Source organism: Vulpes lagopus, chromosome X (assembly GCF_018345385.1).
Source record: "Vulpes lagopus strain Blue_001 chromosome X, ASM1834538v1, whole genome shotgun sequence".
In the NCBI taxonomy this organism is placed as follows: Eukaryota; Metazoa; Chordata; class Mammalia; order Carnivora; family Canidae; genus Vulpes; species Vulpes lagopus.
The window spans coordinates 55,719,073-55,731,112 of record NC_054848.1 but is presented as its reverse complement, the minus strand read 5'-3'; the positions used below and the strand labels follow the sequence as shown (position 1 = coordinate 55,731,112).

General features: G+C 38.4%; 1 protein-coding gene across 6 annotated transcripts in view; it reads right to left on the bottom strand.

The window, feature by feature from the left end:
• Positions 1 to 1,074, bottom strand: part of PHKA1 (phosphorylase kinase regulatory subunit alpha 1) — a 171,899-nt gene extending 170,825 nt beyond the window's left edge. The window contains exon 1 of one of the 6 annotated variants that reach the window (XM_041740791.1): positions 409 to 1,074. In XM_041740791.1, the coding sequence (XP_041596725.1) occupies positions 409 to 486 (78 nt within the window). In that variant the 5' untranslated portion in view covers positions 487 to 1,074. The remainder of the gene's footprint in view (positions 1 to 408) is intronic. The other 5 variants (XM_041740790.1, XM_041740789.1, XM_041740793.1 and 2 more) reach the window with 5 other exon arrangements.
• Positions 1,075 to 12,040: the final 10,966 nt, after the last annotated feature.

Here is a 12,040-nt window from a genome sequence, read left to right as displayed (position 1 = left end):
ACGTTCACCTACTTCTCTTCTCTGGATGGAGGACAGGAAGATGACGCCCAAACCTGGGGCAGAGGAGGGATTTGTCAATAAAGGAGCTTCAACGCGTATTTCAACTGTGCCCCCTGGAGCCCTGCTGGGCGCTTAGCAGATGGGGGAGGGGCAGGCATGGAAGCCAAGGCTCAGGGCTCAAGCTAACGGTGCTTGACCCTAGTTCTGTTCTCAGCCCAACACCTATCTTTTTTTCAGGGTCTTCCATGGCTTCCCCAGCTAGGGGTGTGTGGGAGAACCTGCTACACACACACACACACACACACACACACACGGAGCAGGGCGGGGGAAATGTTTCACCCAGCGGTCTCCATCTAGGCTATCACACTGCACATTCTAGAAGATTACAGGTGACACCCCTCCACTTACTTGATGGCACAGGATGGTCTGATGCACCAGCCGGGCGTAGCCATCCAGTCGGACACCAGAGTTACTCCGGCTCCTCATCACGCCACGTTTCCAATCCCCTCAGAGAGAAACAGCCAGTACTCCAGAGGCGCTTGAGGTCCTCCAAGTTAGGAGGCTCCAATGCAGCTCCGTCCCCGCGGTGGGAAGCCCGAGTGCTAGGCCCCGGAAGAGCCCTCCCACTGCTCAGGCCTGGAGCGCTAGCAGTCCACGCGATAGCGGCCTCTGGAGCCCACCGCACGAAAGCAAGTGCTTGAGACTCCCGCGGTCAGCGGCCCCGCTTAGCTCCCTCGGGGCTGCTCTCTGCCACCCTTACTCCTGTCCAGCCTCCAAGCCAGGATCTTGCATCCCCCGCTGAATTCACGGCCACGGCCACCGCTACCGGCCAGAGGCTCCCGCGCGGCTGCCGGCAATGGTCACTGGAAGCAGCGCCGCCTCCACCTTGCGGGAGACGCGAGCACGAGGCGGGGCGGGCGCCCCGGGTCCTGGCAGCTGTGCGCTGCGACCTAGGGATTAGTCTCGCTCGCCCCGCACGCGCGGACCCCCAGAACCCCCGCCCACTCTGCGGCCGAGAATGTTTCACAGTAGGCAATATGCTTCCAGAGGTTTACTTTCGAAACACCTCCAACGACTTTTTAAGTTTCATTCTTGCTGTGCACCCAGGATGTTGAGGAGGCTGTTTCTTCCGTCGGCCTAGTTTTAGAAACCTATGGTAACTTCAGACCTCAAAGGCAAGTTGCACGCTGGCGGCAGGGTCTAAAGAAGTGGAATCTCCGGGGTTTTACTGTATTTTATACTTTTGACAAAAACTCGGATTAAACTCCTTACTCTGACCCAAACCAAACAAGAGGTACTTTATTCCATAGAAACTGGTGAATAGCCAGGCTTGGGAAGGAGGGGGCAGTGGTGAGTTTTTAGGAAACTAGTCCCGGAGTTGGGACCTAACTGGGCTGGGAGGGAGCGGTGCCTCAGGACCGCCTTGGCGGAGATTGCGTAACTGCTTTGGAAGGCTTCCTCAGGCACCCGTAGGTCACAGGGCTGAGGCAACAAAGACTCAGCCGAAAATAAAGAGGCTAAAGGGAGGATAGAAAAGAGGCCTGCAGGTAACACACTGATCATTTTCCACATGGTAATCGGTCCTCACCCCGCAGAGTGTCCCGGGGCCTTAGGGCCCTTGTTCCCTCGGTTTGCTGCCCTCAACCGCCTTGCCTGATCTCCGCTTAGGCAAAGTCTGCACGCCTTTTCAAAGCTAACTTTAAGTAACAACTGCTGTCTGAATCTCAGGGTAAGAGAATTAGACTGACCTTTCAAATCCAACTCGGAGAATCTGTGATTCTAGGGCGTTTCTAGCCACCTGGTACAGTGATTTTGCATTTTCATTTACCTTTTTATTTCTCTAAATTTAGTCTCTTCTCACAAACTCCCTCCCTTTCAACACCTGGAACACCCTTACCCAAATTAGCATCAAGCCTGCCACCAAGGAGGTGACTAGCAAATATTTGGTAGTGTTGATGATGAAGAATGACGAAATGTCCAAAAACTCGGATCTGGAACTTTCAGTTTCAACAGGCAGTCAGTATTACAATTAGAGTGATACATTTAGAATTCTCAAGCAAATAGTTTCCATTGCAGTCAGTTACTACGCAAATGCTAGGACTGGCAAATAAAGAGCCATTTCAAGGCCCAAGTGCACAGCGGGATAAAAAGTCTTTCCAGAGAAAACTACTTCATTTTGGAGGAAAGAGTCCTTGACCTTCCCTGCCCTGGCCCTTACTCCCTGACATCTTCCCCTCAGCTTGTAGCCTCGGAAGCCTTGTCTCTATCTTTGTTTCCTTCACCTAGTGCTCTTTTTCTTCACATTACTATCATTTAAAAATGTTCTAAAAATATTAAAATAATAAATACTCACTAGGGAAAACTTGGAAAGTATAGGAGTCAAGTAAATCACCCATAATTCCTTCACACACACAACTACCTGCTAATATTTTAGTGTAACTTTTCAAGTCTTTTTATTCCTTCTGCACAGATCTCCCCCACCCCAAGTTATTTAGAAGTATGAATAGATTAGGAATACTAAAGGTAGGGTGACACCAAGAAAGATAACTGGCTGGCTAACAAGAAGTCTGGCTGGATGGCATTACCTTGGTGCTTTCAACCTCAATACAGGCTGAGTATTTAATCCTTTAGCCTTAGGGGATCCCTGGGTGGCGCAGCGGTTTAGCGCCTGCCTTTGGCGCCGGGCGCGATCCTGGAGACCCAGGATCGAGTCCCACGTCAGGCTCCCGGTGCATGGAGCCTGCTTCTCTCTCTGCCTCTCTCTCTGTGTGTCACTATCATAAAAAAAAAAAAAAATTAATCCTTCAGCCTTAGAAACTTGATCCTCCTCAGTGTCCCAGAACTGGTCAGACTCAGGAGGCTGACTCATCCCGATTTCCTTATGATGTATGTATGTATGACTGATGTATGAAAACCAGAATGCTGGTCGATAATGAGAAATAGAACTGTGACAGTTTATGTTGGCTTCATCACCATGGGTCCCTAACTTAAATAATGTATAAGCCTTGCTCCTTACCAAGTGCTATTTTGTTTTATACAGTAGCTGTATGAAGTAAATACTAATATTAACCCCATCATCGAGATGGAGAAACTAGGGCACAGGAAGATTAAGTAACTACCCAAGTCAGCTCTATGTTGGCTTCGCCAACTCTCCCTTTTCTGTGCTTCCATGGTTCATGGACACATTGTTTAGATAGGTCAAAATTATCAATCAGGTTATAACCAAGGCTTGCTGGTCTGGAAGCCATTATGTTTCTTGAAGGTGATTTTTTTATTTGATTCAATGTATATTAATTTTATAGTTTAACTCTCAGATAAAATTTTATTTCCAACTTCCTGGGAACATTTTATTGTCGGTCCTTTATATTACCTGGAAGCTTTCATTGTATTAATCTTCAAAAGTCCAAAAATTTTAAAACTTCATATTTTATAAATATTTCCATGCTTTATAGTTTATGTTAATATCTGTACTAATCTTCCCTCTAGTACATGTCCCTCAGTTTGCTTAGCTATTCTCTTACTATTAAGTAATAATAAATCTTTTATTATTAAATTTCTTGAAAGAAAAGTTTCATATGCTATCTTCTTTCCATCATTTCCCATTCAATTTTTAGAAAAATTGTATAAGTAGTATATAAACACATTTCTTCATGAAAAAAGTTAAAACATTACAGATAAGATTGATGTTCTTTATGTGTATCACCCACAATCTTGGGCTTCTCTATCTCCCTTCCCAAAGGTAACCACTGTTACGAGATTGGCTTGTATCCTTCCAGACTTTTTTCCCTATGGATTAATATATATGTAGAAATGTATATAAAATATTCTTGTTTTCTGTGTATTCTTTTTAACATAAACACTATTATACTCTACTTCCTGTTGTACAGACTGCCCTATTCATCCAAAATTATATCATGGAGATCATGTTATAATACACCATGATGTTTACATAGGCATTTCTCTATTTTTTTAAATTATTTTGCAGGTGGTAAGGGGGCCATCTTTTAATAAACACTTTATTAAATATTTTAATTTTCACCAGAGCAGAAGGCAATATAACTGGACCATATTAGCCAAGTCTCACCAAAAAGAAACAAAATAATACGAAGCCCAAAAATCAACTAACATTTACACTAAAAGACATTATCAAGGGTATGTTAGGATATGAGGAACATCTCTGCAGCTTTTGCAAAAGTTTTATAGAGGACATTTTTCCTAGATAGGTAAAAACCATGCAAGAAGTACTTTTCAGAACTTAGGATGAGAAAAAGAAAATAGTTATTAGCTCTCATTAACTTGTAATAGTCCCTCTTTTAATCAATGCTCCTGCCAGGAAGTTTACAACTAAATTTAATATAAATTACCAAGAATTAAGGCATATGTATGTTTCTAATGAGAACCCTTCCCTCACATACACTCTTATGAGTTTGAGCTATCTTTAATTGTCTTATTACCTATGAATTTTAAAAAGCTATCTTAAAATCATTCAAAAAGTAGGCAGAGCATAAATTATAAATAAATACACCTGAGAAATATGAAGTAAACAAATTTATGCAGGAATAATTTCAACATGAAGAAAGGACAGGAAGCTAGAGATTTGCAGTGGTAGATTTTTTTTCAAAAAACATAATTATTTCAGGCACAGTTGGTAAGTAAACCTGTCATATGTGCTTTCAAAATGATGACATGCTGAGAGAAAAACAAACCTTGCGAATACAAAATCCATTTGTTATGACTGTTTTTGCTTACACTCTCAAAATAGCCATCTGTACTAAAGTGTGTACATAACAGAACAACTTCCTACAATACAAAAAGTTCATATATATTTCAACCTTGGAACTTTTTAAGGAATTGAAAATTTTTCAAAAGCACCTTTCATTTTTTTTGCTATAGAACTAGGCATTTCTATATTGATGAGCACTTACATTGTTTGTTTCCAGGTTTGAGCTTTTGAGAACACTACTTCAGGGAATTTGTATATATGTCTTGTGAATACATACAGGTGTTTTGAAAACAGGCATTTAAAATTTTGATATAACCAAAAAGCCATTTAAATTACTTGTACCAACCAGTAGTGAATGAATCTCCACTTCCTCCATTATTACCAATACTTGATATTATTAGATTTTAATTTTGAGCAATCCAATGGGTACAAAATGGTATCTTTAAGTCTTGTTTACCTGAATACTAATGTCATTAAGCATCTTTTTTATGTTTAATTTAATTTATATTATATTATATTATGTTTAGTTTATTTCTTCTTTAGGTAGTCATTTCTCTATTGGGCTGTTTTTCTTATTGATTTACCGGAATTTAAAAAAATATATGTATTCTGCATTTTAGCTTTTCTTAAAAAAAAGAAATCTAAAAGAGATATTGTACTTGTTTTCCCATAAGTAGTTTGTCTATTTGCAATTTTATGGTGTTTTATTTTTTATTTTTTAATGAAGTCAAATTTATGAGTCTTTTCACTTTTCTCTTATTTTAGAAGGCCTTTCTAGGAGGTTGAATGGTGAGTCCCCAAAAGATATGTCCACCCAGAACTTGTGAATGTGACCTTATTTGGAAAAGGGCTTCTGTAGATGTAATTAAGGTTCTGGAGATGAGATCCTGTTGGATTTCCTACTGGCTCCTAAATCCAATGACAAGTGTCCTCATAAGAAAATGGAGGAACGGGGATCCCTGGGTGGGCCAGCGGTTTGGCGCCTGCCTTTGGCCCAGGGAGCGATCCTGGAGACCTGGGATCGAATCCCACGTCGGGCTCCCGGTGCATGGAGCCTGCTTCTCCCTCTGTGTCTCTGCCTCTCTCTCTCTCTGTGTGTGACTATCATAAATTTAAAAAATAATTAAAAAGAAAAAAGAAAAGGGAGGAACGCCTGGGTGGCTCAGCGGTTGGGCGCTTGCCTTCAGCTCAGGTCCTGATCCCGGGATCCGGGATCGAGTTCCGCATCAGGCTCCCTGCGAGGAGCCTGCTTCTCCCTCTGCCTGTGTCTCTGCCTCTCTCTCTCTCTTAGTCCTTGTCTCTCATGAATAAATAAATAAATCTTTTTTTTTTTTTTTTTTTTTTTTTTTTTTTTTTTTTTTTTTTATAAATCTTTTTAAAAAAAGAAAAGGGAAAGATACATAGGGAGGAGAAGGCAATGTGAAGACAGAGCCAGAGATGGAAGTGATGTATTTATAAGCCAAGGAATGCCAAAGATTGCTAGCAACCACAAGAAGCTAGGGGAGAAACATAGAACAGATTCTCCCTTAGAGCCTCTGGGAGGAACCAACCCTACTGACACCTTGATATTGGACTTCTGACTTCCAGAATGTGAGAAAATAAATTTCTGTTGTTTTAAGTCGCCCAGTTTGCGGTAATTTATAGTGGCATCCCTAAAAAACTAATAAAGCCTTTCTGTCCCTAAGATCATTAACACATTATCAAGTTTTCTAATACTTTGTTTTCCTTTTTTATCTATAACTCTTTTAATTCCTCTCTAATTGTTTTTTATAAGTGGATTTTGATAGAAATTTAACTTAGTATTTTCCTAAATGGTTAGCCAATTGCACTAACGCCACTTAATGAGTTATTCTTTTCCTATTGTATTGAAATGCTACTTTGATTATACACATGGGCCTGTTTCTGGATCACTAGTCTTTTCCTTTAATCTATTTTTCCATTCCTTCATCAATATTGCAGTGCCTTGGCTATTATCAATCTTTAATCTTTCATATGAACTTTAGAATTATTTGGTCAGGTTTGAAGGAAATCCTGATTTTTATTGTAATTGCATTAAATTTATAGATTTGTTTGGGAAGAATGGACATATTGATAGTATAAATACTATCAAATACTTTCCTGTCTACAAATAATGTATATTTATTCAGGACTTCTTTTATTTCTTTTAGTAAACTTTATAGTTTTCTCCATGAAGGCTGTGCCCTTATTTTTGTAAGGGTTTTTTTTTTTTTTTGTAAGTTTAATGCCTAGTACTTTGTAGTTTCTGCTGCTATTAAGATTTCTTCCCGATATTACATTTTAATTAGTTATTATGTATAGGAAAATATGTTTGTATGTTTATCTTATATCCACTTTTCGTGTTAACTCACTAGATGTTTGAAAATGATATTTTGGATTTTCTAGAGTGGTAGCATATCATTTGCAAATAGTAACAGTTGTGTTTTTACCTTCCAAATCTTTAGAACACTTACAGTGGAGATACTGGTTATACTTTCTTGTTCCTGACTTTATATTTTTTAAGATTTTTATTTATTTATTTGACAGAGAGAGAGAAAGAGAAAGAGCACAAGCAGGGGGAGTGGCAAGCAGAGGGAGAGGGAGAAACAGGCTCCCCATCTAGTAGGGAGCTGGCTGCGGGGTTTGGGGGGGGCTCGATCCCAGGACTCTGGGATCACTCCCTGAGCTGAAGGCAGCCACATAACTGACTGAGCCACCCAGGCGCCCCTTGTTCTTGACTTTAATGAATTGGTTCTAATGTTTCTAATGTTTCATATTAAATATGTCTTCAGTAGGTTTCTAGAAGATAACATTTATTACATTACAATAATTTCTTTTTCTCTTTGGCTTCCTAAAGCTTTAATATTAATAGTATTATGAATGAATATTGAATTTTATTGAATGATATTCCTGCATGTATTGAAAATAATAATTTGTTTATTCCTTTACTTGGTTAGTGTGTGAATTATATTGCTAGGTTTCCTTATGGTGAACCATGTTTTTATTGCTAAGATAAAGCACACTTGGTTAAGATGGACTCTCCTTTTAATATGCACTAGATTCAATTCACTAATTTTATTTAGGATTTTTTCATTTTAATTTTTACATTATATTGGCCTATATTATTTTTTATGGAGTCCTTGTTTGATTTTAATATTAAGGTTATACTTGCTTGTGAAATGAGTTTGGAATTTCCCCTTCTTTTCTATTCTCTAAAGTTGTTTATATGAAATGAAAATTTTGTGTTCCGTGAAGTATTGGTAGAACTCTCTCACCTGGTGTCTTTTGGGAATAGGTAGATTTTTGAAAACTATTTCAATTCCATTATACAGATTTTCAATTCTTCTTTGGTCACTTTGTTTATTAATGTTTCCATAGAAGCCTGCCAATTTAATCCAGGTCAGGGTTTCTTAATATTTGCACTATTGACATTTTGTACTTGATGATTTTTTGTCGTGGAGGCTGTCCTGCACCTGTAAGATGTTTAGCATCATTCTTGGCCTCTACCAACTAGATGTCCATGGTACCGTCCTCCCAATCCCTAGATGTAACAGCCAGTCTCCAGATCTTGCCAAATGTCCTTTGGGGGTCAGAATTTATTTGTATAAAGTTGTGCAAAGCTGCTTATAACTTTTAAGTCTTCTCAGAATCTGATTATGTCATCCTTTGTACTCCTGACATAGTTTCTTTGTGACTTCTCTCTTTTTTGCAGATGGACCTGCCCAAAAGTTTGTCTATTTTATTAGTCTTTCCCAGAGCCAGCTTTTAGCTTTATTATTGATTATATATTTATTTTATATTCCTTTGTGACTTAAGAAATGAAAAATTCAATTTATAATTATTGATAGTATATAGACAATAAAATTCATTTTTCATATCTTGATTATGTATTCTGTAATATTGCTAATTTTGCCTCTCAGTCATTTTAGTTTGTTTTGTAGATTCCTTTGGATTTTCTACGTAGATGAACATGGTGTCTGTGAATAGAAACATTTTTATTTTTCTTTCCAATCTGAGTGCATTTTATTTCTTTCTTCCAAGCTTTATTGAGATACACTTAACATATAACATTGTGTAAGCTAAAGTTGTACAACCTGTTGATTTGATATATATTGCAATGGATACATGCAATATAGCAAACATGTTAGCTAACACCTTCATCACCTCAGATAATTATAATTTCATTTTTGTAATGAGAATATTTATGATGTACTCTCTCAGCAGCTTTTAAGTGTATAATATAGTATGGTTAACTATAATCAAAATGCTATGCATTACATCTCCAGAAGTAATACATTTTCTAAGTGGAGCATGGTATCTTTAGAACAACATCTCCCCATTTTCCCCAACTTCCATTCTGGTAACCACATTCTGGTTACCACATTCTACTCTCTGTTTCTACAATTCAGCTTTTTTAGACTTCAGATATGAGCAATAACATACAGTATATTTGTGTATGTCTCATAAACAAATAGGTTCAGTGATCAATAAAGTTGAAAACAAAAAATAATAGGGAAAATCAATGAAACAAAAATTTGGTTCTTTGAAAACATCCATAAAACTTACGAACCTCTAACAACACTGACAAAATTAACCTTCAATGATTCACTGCATTTGCACATATTTACTGAATGACATTAATAATTATATCCATAATTGACATATAGTCTACTTTAGGAACTTAAGTATCCATCGTCACAATATTGTTCACACAGTGGGAAGATGAGTAAGAGACACATTGGGCTCTTGCTTTAAAACAACAATGAAATTTGATTTCCAGCATAACAGCTAGATTGTTCTCCTTCATGACAGAAACTATTTTTTGTAATATCTCCTGATATTAGCTCAAATTCTATTGTAAGTGATAGAACAGATTCCACAATATCTGTGCCATGAGTTCAATTTTTAATTTTTATTTATTATTTTTAAAAGATTTTGTTTATTCATGAGAATACACAGAGAGGAGAGAGAGAGAGAGAGAGAGAGAGAGAGAGAGAGAGAGAGAGGCAGAGACACAGGCAGAGGGAGAAGCAGGCTCCATGCAGGGATCCTAACGTGGGACTTGATCCCAGGTCTCTAGGATCATGCTCTGGGCTGAAAGCAGCGCCAAACCGCGGAGCCACCCAGGCTGCCCGAGTTCAATTTTTTAAAGCTACAAATATGGCTTTGCTAACTGGAAAGCGTTTGGAGACAAAATGTACCTGAAGTATCAATTGGCCAGGGTCTCATGTCTCATAGCTCAAGTGTGGTAAAAGTAAGTTATTTGACTTTTTTCAGATTTTGAATCAATTCCTTGTTCATATTGTCAGAAAGGTCTTGTATTATATAGACTTAGTTGAAGATCTTCTGCTTTGTGTAAGATATAATATATGGTGTCATAATTTTCTGATATACATTCTGTAATTGAAATAAAGTTTTTAAATTTATATTTCTTAGCATATGTCCATCTAAAATGTTTGCATGTGTGTGTGTGTGTGTGTGTGTGTGTGTGAGCAAGCACAGAAGATCTAAGCCATTTTTATAGCTGACCAAATTTAAAACTCAGATTCTATTAACAGTTGTTAAAAATTTTGTGGTTTTTGTTGTTAATTTCAGTAACTGGATTTTGTCATTATGTTTGGACTGTTAGATAACTTCTTATCAAATTCATTTTCAATTTGTTTACCTTTCTCTTGATATTGTCCACTTTGTTCCCTTTATATTTCTTTGAACACAACAAACGAATGACTTTTCATCATTCTCTGCTGCTGCAAAAACAACAGCAGCAACAGCAACAAGGTACCGGATGGGGGGCTGGGATGATCATCTTTATAGCAAAAGGTTTGCCAAAAGAAAGAAAGAAAGAAAGAAAGAAAGAAAGAAAGAAAGAAAGAAAGAAATGATAGCAATAGCAAAGCTGGTTTCACATAAAAAAAACTAAAACAAAAAACATAAGAAAACTATAGCTGGAAGGGGGCATGAGAGAGATTTTGTTGCCAATATATTCTGTTTGCTTGTCCTGGGTGTTAACTGAACGTTTATGTTTAATTTTTGAAAACTCATAAAGATACACGTTTATGATTTTCACTTTTGTGATTAGAACCAGCATTAAAGATTTTGAAAAAAGCATCAACAAATAACAGCCACTATCAACACACTAAACAAATAGAATCTTGATCATTTCAAGAGACACAAAAAAGTAAAATTCAACATCTATCCATGATTTTTTTTAAGATTTTATTTATTTATTCAGAGAGAGAGAGAGAGAGAGAGAGAGAGAGAGGCAGAGACACAGGCAGAGCGAGAAGCAGGCTTCATGCAGGGAGCCTGACATGGGACTCCATCCAGGGTCTCCAGGATCACGCCCTGGGCAGCAGGCGGCGCTAAACCGCTGCGCCACTGGGGCTGCCCTAATCCATGATTTTTATTTATTTATTTTTTTTATTATTTTTTTTTATTTTTTTATTTTTTTTAATTAACTTTTATTGGTGTTTAATTTACCAACATACAGAAAAACACCCAGTGCTCATCCCGTCAAGTGTCCACCTCAGTGCCCGTCACCCATTCCCCTCCAACACCCGCCCTCCTCCCCTTCCACCACCCCTAGTTCGTTTCCCCGAGTTAGGAGTCTTTATGTTCTGTCTCCCTTCCTGATATTTCCCAACATTTCTTTTCCCTTCCTTTATATTCCCTTTCACTATTATTTATATTCCCCAAATGAATGAGAACATACACTGCTTGTCCTTCTCCGATTGACTTATTTCACTCAGCATAATGCCCTCCAGTTCCATCCACGTTGAAGCAAATGGTGGGTATTTGTCGTTTCTAATTGCTGAGTAATATTCCATTGTATACATAAACCACATCTTCTTTATCCATTCATCTTTCGATGGACACCGAGGCTCCTTCCACAGTTTGGCTATTGTGGACATTGCTGCTAGAAACATCGGGGTGCAGGTGTCCCGGCGTTTCATTGCATCTGAATCTTTGGGGTAAATCCCCAACAGTGCCATTGCTGGGTCGTAGGGCAGGTCTATTTTTAACTCTTTGAGGAACCTCCACACAGTTTTCCAGAGTGGCTGCACCAGTTCACATTCCCACCAACAGTGTAAGAGGGTTCCCTTTTCTCCGCATCCTCTCCAACATTTGTTGTTTCCTGCCTTGTTAATTATCCCTATTCTCACTGGTGTGAGGTGGGATCTCATTGTGGTTTTGATTTGTGTTTCCCTGATGGCAAGTGATGCAGAGCATTTTCTCATGTGCATGTTGGCCATGTCCATGTCTTCCTCTGTGAGATTTCTCTTCATGTCTCTTGCCCATTTCATGATTAGATTGTTTGTT